This window comes from Dipodomys spectabilis, unplaced genomic scaffold (genome assembly GCF_019054845.1).
Source record: "Dipodomys spectabilis isolate Male_0828 unplaced genomic scaffold, ASM1905484v1 ptg000112l, whole genome shotgun sequence".
Lineage (NCBI taxonomy): Eukaryota > Metazoa > Chordata > Mammalia > Rodentia > Heteromyidae > Dipodomys > Dipodomys spectabilis.
The window spans coordinates 2,319,481-2,339,135 of record NW_024870789.1 but is presented as its reverse complement, the minus strand read 5'-3'; the positions used below and the strand labels follow the sequence as shown (position 1 = coordinate 2,339,135).

The 19,655-nt window shown below is 46.3% G+C and overlaps 1 protein-coding gene across 1 annotated transcript in view; it reads right to left on the bottom strand.

The window, feature by feature from the left end:
• The window catches only part of LOC122114884 (S-adenosyl-L-methionine-dependent tRNA 4-demethylwyosine synthase TYW1-like), an 81,702-nt gene that overhangs the window by 57,688 nt on the left and 4,359 nt on the right, over window positions 1-19,655 (bottom strand). Inside the window, exons 4-8 of the mRNA XM_042688146.1 lie at window positions 17,291-17,392; window positions 14,258-14,452; window positions 11,797-12,084; window positions 7,712-7,834; window positions 5,130-5,244 (exon numbers count right to left, since the gene is read on the bottom strand). Of these exons, the coding sequence (XP_042544080.1) occupies window positions 5,130-5,244; window positions 7,712-7,834; window positions 11,797-12,084; window positions 14,258-14,452; window positions 17,291-17,392 (823 nt within the window). The remainder of the gene's footprint in view (window positions 1-5,129; window positions 5,245-7,711; window positions 7,835-11,796; window positions 12,085-14,257; window positions 14,453-17,290; window positions 17,393-19,655) is intronic.

Sequence of the window (19,655 nt, the reverse complement as noted above, 5' to 3'; positions counted from 1 at the left end):
AATTGAACCAATCCAGAGGATCCTAGCAGGACAAGATACGGAAATACAACAAAATCATTTCTTTGCTTAAATCTGGCAGTCAATAGGGTTGACAGAAAAACCAAAGGTTTGATTTACAAGGATGAGAAAACAACTTTAACCTGTTTATGTATCAGACAGCAAAGACTCAAGAGGAACCATAATCCAACCCAAAGTCACATGGGGACCTAACAGCTCAGAAGGCAAACACAGCTCAGAAAAGTCCCTGACCAACAACCACATGGTCCACAGTCCACAGTGCACAGTCTCCTCAAGAACCTATGGATTTATGAAAACAGACCCTATACCAAACCACAGAGCAAGTAGTGATGAATTTCAAATTAATGACCAGGAAACTATCCTTAGAAATCTCTAGGGGAAAAGAAATGAAGAATCAAAATGGCAACAGGAGACTAAAAGAAATATTGACTCAAAGGAGAAGTTGAATTCTAGGAACTGCAACCTGACATGAATTCTCCAAATCACCTGATCACAACAGATCACCTGAAAATTCTGAGCTACATACATGAACAACATAGCAAAGCCTCACACTTTCTTGTTAAACAGCTGGAAGAACAAACAAGTAGAACACTGTGATTCCAGAAAACATAAGGCCTCAGAGAACAGCCGCAGTGCTGAGCACATGTGCATTCAAGGTGTGATTATGGAGCACTGTCCATGTACCACAAGCCTCCATGGAAGCACTTTTATTCTTTCCCAAGCTCATGAAAACTTCTTAAATACAAATCAACAAATCAGCTGGGCACCAGCGGTTCACATTTGAAATGCTAGCTACTCAGGAAGCTGACATCCAAGGATCACAGTTTGAAGACAGCCTGGATAGAAAGGTCAGTGAGACTCTTACCTCCACTAAACTACCAAATAAGCTGCAAGCAGAGCTGTGGCTCAAGTGGGAAAGCACTAGCCTTAAACAAAAGCAGTGCCCAGGCCCAAAGGTCAAGCACCAGGAGTAGCATGTGCATGCATGCCCACACGCATGCCTGCGCATGCATGCACACACACACATACACACACACACAAATCAACAAATCACTGCTTATTTACTTGAAGACAGAACTGAGTCCACCTGAGTAAATACCCTCTGATACAACCCTCTGAAACAATCTCCAGAGAAAACTCTAGGTCTCCTCTTGGTTTCCTCACTATTCTGTTGAACTGCCAACACAAAATATGGCACATGTGTTCCTTCTCTGTCCCTCATGATATGCATGAGGCACATTCTGTTATGTTCCGTCTCTCAATCTCTCTCGCGACATGCACAGCTCTAAAAATTTTGTACTGAGCTATAAAAATCAATGCACATCACAAACAGAGATCAGAGCTCTGAGCTGACCAAATGTCACGGAAACCCAACAGTAACCAATGGTGAAAATCCTGGCACCGAATTTCAGCCAGGACAGAACAGGATTTACTCTTCCACTAAACACCAAAAAATGTGTGTGTGTGTGCATGTGCATTTGTGTGCCTACATGTATGCGTGCACTCACGCGCGCGCATGTGTGTGTGTGTGTCTTCAGGAGCCAAGACATCAGCAACAGAGGACAGTCCCCAGAGATGACAGGCAGGGCAGCAGGAAGGGGCAGCCCAAGCAAAGCCAATGGACTTGCAGAGCTGAGAAGAAAGAGCTGAGAGCTGGGAGAGACAAAGGTGGCTACAGAGAGCATGGGCACACAGAGAGACTCAAAAGCCTGCAGAGGATGAGTACCAGTTATAGCACGGGTGAGAGAACAGCTACCGAGGATGGGAAGGACCCGTGGTGTGTCCCGCTCTCACAGAACGGGGGATTGTACCTATTTACCAACTGAAACCTCAAGTCACACAGGCTTTGGGTAGAATGCACAGGACCCAATAGTGACCTGAAACTGATCTCACCTAACAGGTCATAAAAATGCATCTCAAAGCTCCGACTATTTCCAATTAACCTACATTGGTCCCAGAAAAATAAAGCTCAATGTGTATAACAGCATTTATATGAGGCTATCCAGCAACTAGTAAGGTAAAATTAGGTCTGGCATCCAAGTATGAGTACGTAGGAAAACATGAATATGGAAAATAATCCACCAGCAAAGCTGACCCAGAAATGAAAAGACATGCACACATGAGGGCATGACATGGAAGGCTATCTCATGGCTGAAGCAGCCAAGAGACAGAAGACTTATAAACCCAACCTGAGCTTCAAGAGAGGAAAACCACAGTATGAAAGAATAGAAAACACACAGGAAAAGATTAACAGGATAAATGAAGACACATAAGAAAAAACTAGCCAGGCGCCAGTGGCTCATGTCTGTAATCCAAACTACTCAGAAAGCTGAGATGTGAGGATTACGGTTCAAACTAACCACCAGAAAACCAGAAGTGGCACTGTGGCTCAAGTGGTAGAATGGTCTCCTTGAGCTGAAGAGCTCGGGGCAGCACCCAGACCCAGAGTTCAAGCCCTCCAACCAATCAAAACAAAAAGAAAAAAGGAAAAAAACTATCAAGCCTGAAGACCTAGCCACAGAAATGATCTAAAATGAAAAGACAAAGAAAAAAAAAAGAATTAAAAAGAAATCAGTAAGCTGTGGGTCGAACTCAGCCCATTACTCATATTGTTGCACTTCCGAAGGGAGGGGCAGGAGAGGAAAATCTTTAGAAGAAGTCAGGTGCTGGTGGCTCATGCCTGTAATCCTACTACAGAGGCTGAGATCTGAGGATCACAGTTCAAAGCCAGCCCTGGCAGGAAAGTCCATGAGACTCTTATCTCCAATTAACCACCAATAAGCTGGAAAGCTCAAGTATGCTACCCAGGCCCTGAGTTCCAGTGCTGACATTAAAAAAAAAAAATTACTGGAAGAAATTGGCTAAAATTTATCTAAATTTAATGAAAACTATAAATCTATAGAAACAAACAACAAAAAAAAAAAAACCTCAGCAAAACCCAAGTTAAAGAAACAGAAGTACAGTACAGTAAGATATATTACAAGTTGAGCAACCCTAATCCAAAAATCCAAAATTCAAAATGCTCCGAAGTTTAAAACATTTGGTAGTCACAAAGTTTCAGATTTTGGATTATTTGGGATTTTTCAATGAGGAATTCATACAAGCTAAGTAAAGTCTAGGCAAATATTACAAAATCCAAAAAACTCCAAAACTGGAAGCAAAGCAGTTTGAATAAAGAACACTCAACCTGTGTAATTCAACTGCCCAAAATCAGTAGTTAAGGGAAAATCCTAAGAGCAGTGTTATATTCAAAAGAACAAAATGAAAGGATGACGGACTGCCAAACTCCCATCAGAGGAAAGGTGAGCAGAAGGACAGGTTCAATCTTCAGGGTTTCATATCTCACTTGTCTGCTCTCACTTGTCCACTCAAATCTTACATATAGATGATATGACATATAATAAAGAAGTATAATGCTTCCAGCTATCAGAAGGTGGAGGTAACAGGATCATAAGTTTGAGGCCAGGCCAGGCGCTAGTGGTTCATACCTCTAATCCGAGCTATTCAAGAGGCTGAGATCTGAGAATCATGGTTCAAAGCCAGCCCAGGCAGGAAAAGTCCATGAAACTCTTTTTTTATTTATTTTTTTGGGGGGGGTCCGGTCGTGGGGCCTGAACTCTGGGCCTGGGCGCTGTCCCTTAGCTCTTCAGCTCAAGGCTAGCGCTCTACCACTTGAGCCACAGCACCACTTCCGGCTTTTTTCTTTTTGCTTATGTGGTGCTGAGGAATCGAACCCAGGGCCTCAGGCATGCAAGGCAAGCACTCTACTATTGAGCCACCTTCCCAGCCCTCCATGAAACTCTTATCTTCAATAAACCACCAGAAAAATAGGAGTGGCGCTGTAGCTCAAGTGATAGAGCACTCGCCTTGAGCTGAAGAGCTAGCTGAGGAACAGTGCAGAGGCCCCCACAACCGAAAAAAGTTTGAGGCCAGCCTTAACTATATTAAAAAAAAAAAAAGGCAGACAGGACACAGTGACACCTGTAATAGCCTGTAATCCAAGCTGTAAGAAAGAGTGAGAGAGCTGGGCACTGGTGGCTCACGCCTGTAATCCTAGCTACTCAGGAGGCTGAGATCTGAGGATCGCAGTTCAAAGCCAGCCCGGGTAGGAGAGACCATGAGACTCCTATCTCCAATAAACCACCAGAAAACCGGAAGTGGCGCTGTAGTTCAAGTGGTAGAGTGCTCGCCTTGAGCTGAAGAGCTGAGGGACAACGCCCAGGCCCAGAGTTCAAGCCCCACGACCGACAAAACAAAGAAAGAGTGAGAGGCAGGAGGACTGCCCTTCAACACCAGTCCTGATAAAAGTTAGCAAGACCCTATCTAAAATACTAAAACAAGCCAGGCATGTTAGCACAAGCTATACATGGTGGTGCAGGCCTGTAATCCCAGTTACCCAGGAGATAAGGCAGAAAGATCAGTCAGTCTGAGGCCAGCATGAGCAAAAGGACAAGACCCTTCCTGGAAAACATACTAAAGCAAAAGAACCAGGTATAGCTTAAGTAGGACACTGACCTAGCAAGTATAAAGCTCTGAGTTCAGTTCCCAAGCTACCCAAAACAAAAAGACAAATAATACACAAATATTAATCCGCATAGAGAATAAGGGCTGACAGTTCATGCTCTTATGCACTATGAAAACTGCCAAACAAGGCTCTTCACAAAACATGCATGGAGGAACAGGAAGAAGTAGGCCAGTAATCACCTCATTTCTCATTTACTACACAATATTACTGTGAACTCACTGAACTACAGGCTCCATAAAAAGATCTGACCCCAAAAATCCAGACATGGCATTGCACACAAAATAATTCTAATTAGCTTAGTCAGTCTTGCATCGCATACGCTTTCCTACACTGACTGGTAAAAAAGCCAGTGATAGTTAGCTCCTCCATCTGCAATCCTCGCCTCCAGGACAGTGGCATCCCAATAGACCATGCATTGAGGCCAGGTGGTCCAGGTGTCCAGGATGTAAGAAATGCAGAGAAATAACACAGGATCCTGGACAGCTACACATGCCATTGCTAGGCAGCTGCCATACTAACCAGAGAAATTCCCCTCTGGCCCCTCAGCAACCCTGCTGTGTGCTGAGTGCATAACACAGTATTTCACCTTGTTTTGTAAGGGCATCTCGGAGAGCAGGTGTTATCATGGCTCTTCCATCTCCATCTTCATTCTTCCCTGTTCTCAACAGACTCATCTTCTCTTCCTGCTGGTCCTTTTCTCTCTGCATAAGATACAAAGTAAATGCAGAATTGGCAATGGACAAGGAAAGTAACAGTACAGGAACTAAGAACTCCTAACACTAATAAGAAGAGTTATTGCAAGCCAGGGCACAAACTCTGACCCCAGAAAGGTTACTTTCCATTGATACTGTGATCTAAGGCATACCACAAGTGTTACTTAAAAACTAAAAGCAGGCACTGGTGGATCACACCTGTAACCTAGTAGCTACTCAGGAGGCTGAGATCTGAGGATTATACTTTAAAGCCAGCCTGGGAAGGAAAGTTTGTGACACTAATCTCCAATTAACTACTAAAAAGCCAGAAGTAGAGCTGTGGCTCAAGTGATACAGTGCTAGCCTTGAGCAAAAAAGCTCAGGGACAGCGCCTATGACCTGAGTTCAAGCCCAGAACTGGCACCAAGAAAAATAAACAAAAAGCAAAGAACTGCATACAGAAATACACAAACTTAAATCAACAATTCACTTGTCTGGAGCTCAAACATCTTTAACAATCTAAGCACAGACAGCTATCTAGGAAATTACTATTTTCTATCGATTTCAATTTCCTCACTTAAAAAAATAAAACCACTTCTTCATATACAATGCTGGCTAAGATTCTACCTACCTAAAACCCCTCTGCAATTTAATCATATCCACAGAGTCCATTTCCTTTTGGAGAACAAGCCCACTGTGATACACTCACTCGGCATATTTCCACCAGGACCTGGTGCTTTTTGCAACGTAAGCAAATTATACAAAAAAGCTGGGTGACCAGGCGGGGCAGCCTCAACTCGCTAACTGCAGCTTGAAGGGGTGTGGGCAGTCTGCCCGCCCCGAGTACCCGCGTAGCAGCGAGCAGAGGTGGGAGGGCGGCGTGGAGGCCTTGCGGCGCTTCACCGGGATGCCGCAGAACCTCCTAATCTTACAATTCCACTGCAGCTTAAATTGGAAGCTTCTGCAATGGAAAGTGGCGCCGCGGGGTGTGTGTGCCAAGCAGGCGGCAGGGCGCAGTCAGCCCGGTTTGGTAATGCAGACAGGAAACACACCCACAAGGGACCCGGAACTCGGGACCCGCGACTGCCCGGCGGTCGGCAAGGCTCTCCAGCTCCGCAGCCCCTCGGGGAGCCCTGCGTGAGGCCTGCACGGGTCTCGGCTGGAACCCCAGTCCCTAGCCCCCTACCCGACCGAAGACCCCCGCCGGGCGCCCACCGCACCCCGTGCACAGAGGCTGCAGGGACCCGACGCCCGGGGCTGAGACCGTCTCGCGTGTGCGCACTTCCAATGCTGCCCTGCGGGCCGGCGCGGGACGCCCCCATTCCACACACATACTGCGCTTTCAGGACAGCGCGCGGCCCTGGGAGGAGGCAGGGAAACCCGCCCCGCAAGCGCCACAAGGATGGCAGCAGCACGTACCACGAAAATACCACACAGATGGCTTTTTTAAGTTCATAACAACTTTATAGAGCAGAGAGCCCGATCTCCCGCCTGACAAATGAGAGAACTAAAGCACAGAGGGGTAAAGTGACTCCCACAGACAGACATACAGCTGAGACGGATGGGCCTGTAAAAGTGAACGGATAAACTGGGCGCCGGTGGCTCACGCCTGTCATCCTAGTACTACTACCCGCCTCGTGGAACTGTCTGCAGATACTTCCTAACCTCAGGGAGCTGATGAGGAGAGCTCACAGTTGCTTATTTTCACATTACTAAAGTTGGAAAAATACCTAACTTTTCCCTTTTCTTTCTGATTTGGTGATTTTCATGAGAGACTGTTATAAGAACACTGAAATATAATAAAGTGGTTGTTTTAAATTCTCAAACTCCATAAAGTCCAGAATCATTTCATTTCAAAAAATAATTTGCATCAATGTTCAAATTTTTCGTTAGTGTTTTCTCTGGTGCCCTCTATTGGCCATGAGATGAAAAAGCAAAGAAAAACCCCACAAACCATCCCAAATTTCCTTGCCTGCCAGTAAAAACTCAAAATAGAGCTTCCTGCTGGAAGTCTCAGAAAAGTATCTAACTTAGCTACTTTGTGCACCACATTGACAGTTTCACCAGTGAAAATTATTCACACTGTCAATTAAGAACCATAGAACCATATTCCCTTTGGCCCAGGTTTATCAATTCAGTAAAAGTATAACCTAAGAAAATATTGTTTTTACAAAGTAAAAAAGGTCTTGGACCAGGGCTAGTTTTAACAGCAGAAAACCTGCCAACAGACTATGCAAACAACTCTGTGAGCTCTCCTTATCAGCTCCCTGAGGTTAGGAAGTATTTGCAGACAGTTCTATGAGGCAGGCGAATGTTCAAGGTCATTCCTCAGACATGAGGGGTTACATAAGTGTCCTGAGGAAAATAGAAGCTTCACCTCTACCTAATTGTGAGTGCCGAAGAATGACAGTGCAACACACACTAAAGGTTATCCAACAGCAGGAGCCAATTTCAATATTCCCCAAAATGCTGGTACCTTTTCCTTCTTCATGTGATCCATAATTTTGCCAAGATCTTCAACATCAACCACAGAATTCAGGCTCTGGTGGCCATTGCTGCCATCTTCCTCCTCACTGCTGCTCTCGCAGGGCTCCTCCTCCTGGAAGGTAAATGCTTCGCAGTAAGAAAGCACCTCCCACGCTGAGCGTTCACTATGCTTAAATTCCTACTTGAAAAAGCACACCACCTTAGGTCCTGAACCAGACTGTTAAGAAGACCGCACAAAGTGACAACAGCTAATGCCACTGACTTCCACACAGAAATGGCAAAGGAGATGAGGCAGTAGGCAAGTAGAGCTCAGTGAGGGAGCATGTGCCTGGCAAGTGCAAGACCCAACTCCACCCCTAGAAATGCAGGACTGACTGCATCACTAGATTTCAAGTGAAAAATGTATTACATACTGGCCAAGCGGCCCAGTGCCCAATTCTCCACAATCCCTTCCTTAGCCTCCCACTTAGGATGTCACTACGCTCAGCACCAGGAGATGAGGGAAGGAGTTAAAACAAGTGAGTGGCAGGGACACCCAACCCTTATCCTTCCTCCAGAGACTCTACAGCAAAAGAAAGGAGTTAAGGAGTGAAGAGGAGTTAAAACATCAGACCCGGACTGGGAAGGTGGCTCAGTGGTAGAGCGCTTGCCTTGCATGCATGAGGCCCTGGGTTCGATTCCTCAGCACCACATAAGCAAAAAGAAAAAAGCCGGAAGTGGCGCTCTGGCTCAAGGGGTAGAGTGCTTGCCTTGAGCTGAAGAGCTGAGGGACAGCGCCCAGGCCCAGAGTTCAGGCCCCACGACCGGACCCCCCCCAAAAAAAAAAAAATCAGACCCATGCTCAGTAACCCAGGACAACTTACAGAAGAGAAACCAGAGATTGCCCACCTTCCTGCTCTGCTCTGCTGTGCTGGACTGGACTGGGCTGGGCTGGCTGGGCTGGGCTGGGCCGGGCTGGGCCAGCCCCCATCCTTTCCCAGAGGGACTGCATACCTAGCCCAAGCCTGACCTACAGAAGCTGGACTGACTCTGGTCTTTCCTTCATCAGGTCACAGGTACAAGCTTCTCTCATGACCCCTCAGACAACCATAGACCACACACACAACCACACAGCGTCTCTACCTGAGGCGGGGTCACCAAGTGCTGCTGCGGCCATCTCAGTGTGTGCAAATACACACTCAAAGTGTGTGATATGTACACTAGGATGCCATCACTCACAAGCCCACATCTCAGAACCTCTCCTGTTGTAGGCAGCCCATAGCTGAAAACATCTCCAGAGACAGGTGTTCTTCAACTCAGTCCTACCCCAACAGATAATGTCCTCCTGCAACTCATCCCATCATGTCAAACCCCAGATCACCTGAAACATCCAACAATCAATCAATTTGTCAGTTCTTCTAGTTCCATGTTTCCCAACTACAGTGTTTAAACACACAGGTCTATTAGACTTTCCCAACAGATAAAAAACAGTAATAAAACCAGTACTGCCCACGTGCCCTATGCCCTCACACCCTCCTTTCCTGTTAACAAGCATCCTAGACCTAGACAAGACACCAGGTGTGACACCGCCCAAGCTCCTGCCTGACTATACTAGCACTTGGCCCTTACAGAAGGGTGAGAATCTCTTGACTTGCCTCTGGTCCACAGTGCAGCCATTCTGAACACAAAAGCAGCTAGCTATACCCCTACAAAAATAAACAAGCAGGGTTGTGTTCCCTAAACCTTTCTTTAAAATAGGCAGATGGGGGGAGAATGACACCTTTGGACAACTACTTAAAGATCATATAAAAAACAAATAAGGCCACAGGCACCAGTGGCTCACAACTGTAATCCTAGCTACTCAAGAGGCCCAGATCTGAGGGTCACAGTTCAAAGACAACCTGCCTAGAAAAAGCCAAGAGATTCTTAGCTTCAATTAACAAGCAAAGAACTCCAAGTGGAGCTCCAGCTCAAGTGATAGAGTATCATCCTTGAGTGAAAAAGCCAAATGAGAATTCAAATTCCTGAGTTCAAGCCCCAGTGCTGGCCCCAATAAAGAAATACATAAAGCAGGGGAGGAGCAAGGGGACAGGGGTAGACAATGAAGTGGGGAAAGGGAGAAGAATGCAGTCAAGAATTCACTGTATACCACAAAATTGAGTAAAGGAAAGGGTATGTCAAAGGGGGGTGAGAATGTTGAAGGGGTGACACTGATCAAAATGCCTTATAGTCATAATCTGCTTTGTTAAATGGCACCTCCTTTGTACAAGGTAGGTGTAAAGGTAGTAAAAAGTAAAAAAGAATAAATAAATAAGTAAACTTTAAACTAGACAGCTGTCTGGATTTGGCCAGTGAGTCAGTTTCTGAGCTGACCTTGGACCCTCCTCTGCAGTCATTCTTCAGGCCTTCAGTTTGGGGCAGACAGTCCCACATGGGGGCATTTGCGGCCTCCTAGGGACTTCATTTTATCTTCACATAAATCTAAACAGCACTGCTTCTACCATGGCTCAATGACCCCAGAAAGGTTGAAAGCTCCCTGCAATCATCATGCAATACAAGTCATGGGATCCATCAGGACTAGAAGGAACGGAACACATTCCCCTCTCCTCAGGACTCATGGCTACACATACCAGGAAGTAGGAACACACAAGGAGCCACCAGCGTGGTCACATCCTGGGCAGCAGGAAGGCCACAGAGCCATGTGCTCAGAACAAACAAAACTAACCCTGCAGGCCAGGTAGGCTCTAATGTGCTAATAGCAGGTACAGAAGTACAGAGGAAATTTACAAACAAGAATTCAAGATGGGGGAGTGGGAAGGTGGCTCAGTGGTAGAGCGCTTGCCCTGCATGCATGAGGCCCTGGGTTCAATTGCTCAGCACCACATAAGCAGAAAAAGCTGGAAGTGGTGCTGTGGCTCAAGTGATAGATCACTAGCCTTGAGCTAAAGAGCTGAGGGACAGCGCCCAGGCCCAGAGTTCAGGCACCATTACCGACAAAAAAAAAAAAAAAAAAGAATTCAAGATGGAAAGCTGCTAGAAGAGGATACAGGCAGTCGCTTAGGCAAGAGGCAGACAGCAAGCAGCAGCTATCAGTAACTCAGAAGTAAGTAGAGCCAGGTGCTGGTGGCTCATACCTGTAATCCTAGCTATTCAGGAGGCTGAGATCTCAGCATCATGGTTCAAAACCAGCCCAGGCAGTAAAGGCCCTGAGATTCTTATCTCTAATAAACCACCAGAAAACCGGAAGTGGCACTGTAGCTCAAGTGGTAGAGTGCTTGCCTTGAGCTGAAGAGTTGAGGGACAGCGCCCAGGCCCAGAGTTCAAGCCCACAACTGACCCCCCCCCAAAAAAAAGGGGGAGGGGGACGCAGAGAACACTGCAATAAACCTGCCTTATATGTGGACTTAGGACATACAATTTTGACCAAATACTGCCAAATATAATAATAAATTAATCTTAAAGAAGAAATTTCAAAACAAGATTAAGTTCCCAGGTGCACATTCTGCCACTCATTTGGCTGTAAAAGCTTACATTATTATCAGTTGTGTTTATATCACTGGGGGTCTGCTGGGGTCTCCCTGAGCCAAAGGCAGGAAACAGCAACATAGTTGGCAGAAAAGTTCCAGCAGAAATTTGATGAAAGGCAGTGTTTCGGTGTAGCTCCCATAACCACAAGCTTATGGGCACCAAGGGCCAATGTACAGCTCACTACCTCAGAAACTGGCTCTACTGGCAACAGAGAAGACATTCTAACAGGAATAAGAGCACACAACTCACTGCAATGCTCTGGGAATGACAGGATGCTGGCCTGAGCCAAAGAACAAAAGGAACATGGAAGGCAAGGTGTTCAAACCCTCTTTGGTTAACAAGACTCTCTAGCATGGAGATCAGTGTGGCAGCAGTGCCCCAACTACAATGCAGAGACATGTTCAGGATGGAGGGAGGGAAAAGATAATTGAGATGACTTACAGCCCTCAGCTTGAGGAAGGAAGAGAGAAAGAAGGACAGAAGGGTGAGTTTCTCAGTAATGCAGTAAAGTCGTATCTCTTTAAATCCTGAAGGCACCTGTGAGAACTGAACACACAGGGGACAAACCTCAGTGTCTCTGTGATGCAGTCCCTCATGAGGGTGAGACTCCAGCTCCGTTTGCTCGGGGCCTTGCTGCTTGGACTTGCACTTGCCTCTCTTGCAGTTCCCACTGCAGGGCTTTTTCTCTCCTTTACGAAGAGCCTGCAGCCGGGAGGTGAACTTGGCCTTCCAAGCTCTGAAGTCAGCTTCGATGCTACCGTGTTTGCTCTTCACCACATCACAGTCGCCCTCTCCCCGAGCCAGCACACGCTGCGCACCCAGCATCCACAGCCACTTGTCAACACTTCTGCCAACCTGCGAGACAATGAGAGAGCTCAGCCCAGCTACTCAGGAGCTAGAGATGGCTAGGAGCATAGTTTAAAGCCAGACATGGCAAAAAGTAAGACTCCACCTCAACTGAGCTACGCGTGGTGGCGTACACCTGTCACCTCAGTTAAACAAGAAGTGAAGGTAGAAGGATCATGGTCTAAGGCCAGCCCTGGGCAAGACACAGATTCTATCTGAAACATAACCAAAAGCAAAAAGGGCTGAAGAGGCTGGGTACCTGTGGCTCACATCTATAACTCTAGCTATTCAGCAGGCTGAGACCTGAGGATCAAAGTTCAAAGCCAGCCCAGGTAGGAAAGATGATGAACCTCTTATCTCCAATTAATCACTGAAAAGCCAGAAGCAGCGCTTTGGTTCAAGTGGTAGAGAACTAGACTTGAGCAAATAAAACTCAGAGATTGCCCAGGCCCTCAGGGGCTGGGAAGGTAGCTCAGTGGTAGAGCGCTTGCCTTGCATGCCTGAGGCCCTGGGTTCGATTCCCCAGCACCACATAAGCAAAAAGAAAAAAAAAAAGCCGGAAGTGGCGCTGTGGCTCAAGTGGTAGAGCGCTAGCCTTGAGCTGAAGAGCTGAGGGATAGCGCCCAGGCCCAGAATTCAGACCCCACGACCGGACCCAAAAAAAACAAAACAAAACAAGACCCAGGACAAAGACACCTAAAACAAAAGGGCTACAGGAGCCCATTGCTATAGGAACCTGACTCAGGGCAAGTGCTGAGAGAGAGGGAAGGACTTCACCAAAAGGGAGTGGAGCCTGGCCTTCACAGGGCTGCATGTTAGAAATTTTTCCTTTACAGTGTCTTGCTATGCAGCCCAGCCAGGCCTAGAACTTACAGCTGAGTAATGGGATTGTAGGCATGTGTCCCTTGCCCAGCTAATTTTATTTTATAAAATAAGGGAAAAGGACACAAAAAGCTAGGCGTCGGTGGCTCATGCCTGTAATCCTAGCTACTCAGGAGGCTGAGATCTGAGGATCACCATTCAAAGCCAGCCCAGGCAGGAAAGTCCATGAGTCCAATAAACCACTAAAAAACTGGAAGCGGTGCTGTGGCTCAAGTGGTAGAGCGCTTGCCTTGAGCTGAAGAGCTCAGGGACAGCGCCCAGGCCCAGAGTTCAAGCCCCACAACTGACAAAAAAAAAAAAAGGGATACAAAAAAAAAAAAAAAGAACCAAAGGATTCAAGAAAGCAAAGAAAAATCTTATTTATGTTACTGGGCACAGTGAAATAGAACTGTAATCCTAGCTACTTGAGAGGCAGAGATTAAAGGACTGCAGCTGGAGACCAGCCCAGGCTAAACAAAGAAAATCTGTGAGACTCCATCTCAATCATTACTAAGAGTAGCAAAAAGTGCTTGTCATCCCAGCAAGACCCTGAATTCAAATTCTAGGACCATCCAAAAAGAAATTAACCTTTTATTACATAATAAATGTTTTATTATATAAAAGTTGTCTCCACAGCTGGAATTATTAGCTACCTGGTCATATGCACTATTATCCTCTATTTCTCTTTAATTAAGTGATTTCAAGAAACTAGTTTAACAATTTAGGAGTTTCCTTGGGCAGTGAAAGGTATTCAAAACCAGAGCAGTGTGAGAAAAACCAAATGCCCAATGATACAGAGTCCTCCCAGGAGACAGGAGGCAGGACTTGACTGCTGCAAGTCCACCACTAGGACAGCAGACAGTAAAACACAATGAACAGAGGCACCAGGAACAAAGGCGTATGCGCATCCACTGGGCATCAAGCATGAAAGCATGACCACAATCAGCACTCAGAAAGAAAACCTGAAGGGCTGGGAGAGTGTTCAGAGGCGAGCAAGTACCTGGCCCACATGAGGCCCTGAAGAATAAACGAAGGGCTGGGAGGGCGCTCAGAGTTGAACAGGTACCTGGCCCACTCAAGGCCCTGGTTCCATCCTCAGGAAAAAAAAAGAAAAGGAGTAACACAAGAAACTTATTAAATAGCAAAGTTTATAAATTATCTCACATACATATATGGAAGTGAGATCGTTTTTTGGGTTTTGCTTGGTTGTTTTTTTCCTGTGCCAGTCCTGAGGCTTGGACTCAGGGCCTGGATGCTGTCCCTGAGCTTTGTTGCTCCAGGCTTGTTTATTAAAGGAGAATTCACCTGTAATTTTGCATACCTTGTTGAAGTGGCTCAGATAGGCAGAGTTTCCCAAGCCAAACACAGCATATCTCATCCCCTCCAGGTAAGTTTTGCCATATCGAAAATCATGGGCTGCTTCCTGGAGCCATTTGCAGAACCACTGTGCGCTCTCGGTGGGCCGGCCATCCGTGTACGTGGCAAGTAGAAAGACACACACACCCTTACTGGTGGCCTAGGTAACACAGAGGATGCTGAATGACACGTGACCCCACAGCACCCACACACAAGTATTAGGACAGAAAAGCCCTACCTGAACACTGGCATATGATCTTCCTAAGTCAAAGGGCACTTTCCTCAGCACGTGCTTTCTTGAGTGAGAATAAAACTAGCCCTCACTACTGCCAGCCTGTCCCTGGTAACCATGCCAGCCACTCCAACCTGTTTTTCAAACTATAAATCTGAATGGGCACCAGTGGTTCATGCCTGTAATCCTATCTACCCAGGAGGCTGAGATTTGAGGATCACAGTTCAAAGCCAGCCTAGGCAGTAAAGTCCCTGAGATTCTTATCTCCAGTTAACCACCAAAACCAGATGTGGCGCTGTGGCTCAATGTGGTAGAATGCTAGCCTTGAGCGGAAAAGCTCAGGGATAGCACCCAAACCCTGAGTTCAAGCCTCAAAACTCACCAAAACAAAAACAAACAACAACAAAAAAAAAACTTTATAAATCCCTATCACTTCTAGTTTCCTATAAAAGTTATCTGAGGGCTGGGGCAGGGCTCAGAGGTAGAGCAGTTGTCCAGCATGCAGAAGACCCCAGGTTCTATCACCAGAACCACAAGGGGGAAAATAAAATACTGGAAAAAGTAAAGCAATAACTTTCAACTGTAAGGGCCTAAGGGCACAGCTCAGTTGTAAAGCCAGGGACAAGCGTTACCCAGACCCTGGGTTGATTCCCAACACTTAGCATGGTCCTCTGTCGGGAAGCAGGACTGTGAGAGTTCTGCTAGCCTGGTACGGAATGGATCCCCAGTTCCAGGTCAGGAGGTAAATCACACTGGTAGCACACTATAGTCTTGCCTGCAACCTTTGCTAATGACTCATGACAATTCAGTCGTCTGTACTTCAGTTTGTTTCTTTGACAAAGAAATGGGCAGTGACAGCTAGGCATTTAGCCACTAAGGGGCCAAATCTGTCTGCCACTATACTTTTTGTTTTTGTCTTTGAGACAGGATCTTGCTATGGCTGCAAGACTGGCCTTGAACACTTGGGCTTAAGCAATCCTCTGGGTCTGTCTCTAAGTAGCTGGAACTAGTATCAGTACTCCCAGCTTTACTGCTTGTTTTTTTGTTTGTTTGTTTTTTGTCAGTTGTGGGGCTTGAACTCTGGGCCTGGGCGCTGTCCCTCAGCTCTTCAGCTCAAGGCAAGCACTCTACCACTTGAGTACCACTTCTGGTTTTCTGAGTGGTTATTGAAGATAAAGAATCTCATGGCCTTTCCTGCCTGGGCTGGCTTTGAACCACGATCCTAAGATCTCAGCCTCCTGAGTAGCTAAGATTACAGGCGTGAGCCATTGGTGCCCAGCTGCTGCTTGTTTTTTTTGTTTTGTTTTTCTTTTTTTTGCCATTTTTGTGGGGGCTGAACTCTGGGCCTGGGTGCTGTCCCTCAGCTCTTCAGCTCAAGACTAGTGCCCTACAACTTGAGCCACAGCCTACTTCTGGCTTTTTTTCTGCTTATGTGGTGCTGAGGAATCAAACCCAGGGCAAGCACTCCATGCAAGGCAAGCACTCTACCACTGAGCCAACTTCCCAGCCCTGTACTGCTTGGTTTTTAAATAAAGTTTTAATGGGATATAGCACACTCATTTGTTTACAACATTGTCTATGCTGTTTTATGCCACAGTGGTAGATCAAGGTCCAGAAAACTAAAGGTATATATTACCTGGCCCTTTGCTTCTTCAAACGTAAGTGCATGGGCTGGGAAGTTGGCTCAGTGGTAGAGTGCTTGCCTTGCATGCATGAGACTCTGGGTTCGATTCCTCAGCACCACATAAGCAGAAAAAGGTGGAAGTGGCGCTGTGGCTCAAGTGGTAGAGAGCTAGCCTTGAGCTGAAGAACATAGGGACAGCACCCAGGCCCAGAGTTCAGGCCCCACAACTAAAAAACAAAAACAAAAAACCCTAAGGACATTATAACTAAATGGAGCCCTTATTGGAAGAAGCACAGCCCCTGGGTTTGGCTCCCCAAAACTGGAACCATCTCAGACTCTCCACTTCCCACATAGTCACAACAGATCATGACACTGCGGGTTTGGAACCACGGCTACAAAGCAAATCTTCCTGAGTGGTCATGACTAGAGGGGAGAGAGGGATCCCAGTGGAGATGGACGATACTCAGAGATTCTAAATAGCACTCCACAACAGGGCCACGTACTGACAGAGTTCTGTAACTCTGAACCCATGCTCTCTGCTCCACCACGGGGCTAGCAGACCATGGTCCCACAAACACCCACTACCATGCTAACAGCTCTACCTTCATCACAAGGATATGGGAACTGCAGACCCTGAAGCTTTCTACCCTGCCTCCATCCAGGGAGTAACAGCAAAGGAGGCTACTCTCATTTACTTCCAGTAAGCCACAACATTGTTGCCTTCCCCAGAATCAGGAGGTCAATTAAACTGAGGTGATCATTTGGTTTGTTTTTCTGAAACAGGGTCTCGATAAATAGTCCAGGGTGGCCTCAAACTCGAGATCCTCCTACCTCAGCTCCTGAGTACTGGGATGTACGCCTGGGCCACTGCCACCCCTGCTCTAAGTTTTGCAAGTTTGCTTTGTTTTGGCCAGCCCTGGGACTTGAACTCAGGGCCTAGGCATTGTCCCTGAGCTTCTTTTATTCAAGGCTTGTGCAGTACCACTTGAGCCACAGAGCCATTTCTGGCTTTTTCTGTTTATATGCTATTGAAGAATCAATGCAGGGCTTCAGGCATGCTAGGCAATCACTCTACCACTGAGTCACCTTCCCAGCCCCTGCTCTAAGTTTTGACTGAAGAAGAATCACAACAGGACATTTACCTCCCCTGCCAGGCGATCATCTGGATCATAATCCTTTAGATTAACAACTGTTACCGGCAGGTCTAGGGCAGTAACGGCTTTGGAAAGACTTGCAGCAAATCCCTAGTAAGAAAAAAAAAAAAATCAAATGAAGTCTTCAGGAAGGCCATAAGTAACACATGGCCCTCACTCACCCCACCAGGAAAGACATGTGGTGTTCCTCATGAGGAACTCTGCGGTAGTGAGCAATCGGGCAGTTTCATCAGTATTCTCACTGTGGCCATTCCCTCAGGCCCAAGATAGAGCTCGCTGTCTACGGTCCTCTTATTCTCACTCTGCAAGGGCATTCAGAGGATGAGGGCTACGCGCTAGCCACTTTGCCTGCTGCATCAAACATGCAGTTAAAAAAAAAAAAAAAAAAGCAACTGGGCACCTATAATCCTAGCTACTCAGGAGGCTGAGATCTGAGGATCATGGTTCAAAGCCAGCCCAGGCAAGAAAGTCTGTAAGACTCTTATCTCCAATAAGCCACTCAGAAAACCAGAAGTGGCACTGTGGCTCAAGTGGCAGAGTGCTCGCCTTGAGCTGAAGAACCAAGGGACATCACTCAGGCCCAGTTCAAGCCCTACAACCAACCAAAAAAAAAGAAAGAAAGCACCAGTGGGAAGTGAAAAGAGTAATAAATCTAAACTGAGCAAGGTGAGGATGGAGGTGAGGCCTAGAGCATCCCTGAGGGTAGTTCGTGACTGACAGAACTGGGCTGGGAGCTCAATGGATGGTTCAAGATTAACAGGATAAAGAAATCAGAGACAGGGCAATGACAGTCTTACAAGTGAGTAAAACATTGGTAGTTTTAGTTAGAGATGATTAGAGCCAACAGGTAACATGGTGTGCCCACACCACCTTCCAGAGCAGTGAGACTTTACAAGAATGACAGAAAACATGGTTAACCAGTCACCCCTAGCGTGCCTAAGGTTTATGAACCACAGATCACAAAGAACAGCAGAAGGAAGAGCAAACCAAAGTAGAAACACTAAGGAAACAAGTTACTCAGGAGCTGACAAGGAACTTCAAGGAAAATATAATCTGCTTTAGTGTACAACATATAACAGAAACTGAATTTTTAAAAAGGATTGCAATTAAAAACATAATGCTAGGCACCAGTGGCTCACACTTATAATCCTAGCTACTTAGGTGGCTGAGATCTGAGGATTGCAGTTCAAAGCCAGCCCAGGCAGGAAAGTCTGTGAGATTCTTACCTCCACTTAATCACCAGAAAACCAGAAGTAGCACTATGGCTCATGTGGTAGAGTGCTAGCCTTGAGCATGAAGAGGCTTAGGGACAGCACCTAGACCCCGAGTTCAAGCCCCACAACCAACAGAAAAACAAACAACAACAACACATAGTGACTGAAATGAAACATTCAAGAAATGGTTTAAAATGGAAATCCAAAACCCCAGGATGGAAATAAAAACTTAAGAGAAGTATAAGAGAGATCTGAGATACAGAAGACCACCAAAAGGTCCAACATTCAACTCTGAATCCCAGAAAGAAAAACAGAATAAGTAAAATAAGGAAATACATGTGGAAATGTGGTAGACTTCATGCACAAAACTCTCCAACCAGGACCCCAATAGTCCACAAAACAGAAAAACATCCAATCTGGTTGTCTGCTCACACAATCTCCAACATTAAGGACACATCCTCACTCTTCCAGAAACAAAAACCAAGCCATCTACAAAGAAACAAGCATTCACCTCTCAACAGCAACAATACCTCCAGTCCTCAAGACGCAGGATGAGATCGGGACTGGTCTTCCCTCCAAGGACAAACCAACCAGATGTGAAAGCAGAACCAATGACTCAGACAGTGATGATGACGTGACAGGAACCTAATCCACACCCACTACAACACAGACAGCAAGGTGAACTCCAGGGTTAGGCTGTTCAAGGTTCCTCACACATGGATGCAACACTACTTCCCTGTTACTGGAAAATCTATAGGCATACAAACAGCTCAGAGAAGAAACATTGTTAGGCTGGGCCCCATTGGCTCTTGCCTGTAATCCTCCTAATCATGAGGCTGAGAGCTAAGGATCGTGATTCAAAGCCAGCCCTGGCAGGGCAGGAAACTCAGTGAGACTCTTATCTCCAATTAAACACCAGAAAACTGGAAGTGGTGCTGTGGCTCAAGTGATAGAGCTAGCCTTGAGCTGAAGAGCTCAAGGACAGCACCCAGGCCCAGAGTTCAAGCCCCATGACCAACAACAACAACAACAACAAAAAAAAAAATCATTAAAGGAATGAAGCATTAGAGGAATAAAGAGGCTTTCTGTGTAGCTCACATAAGGAAATAGTCGTCAGGGGCTGGGAAGGTGGCTCAGTG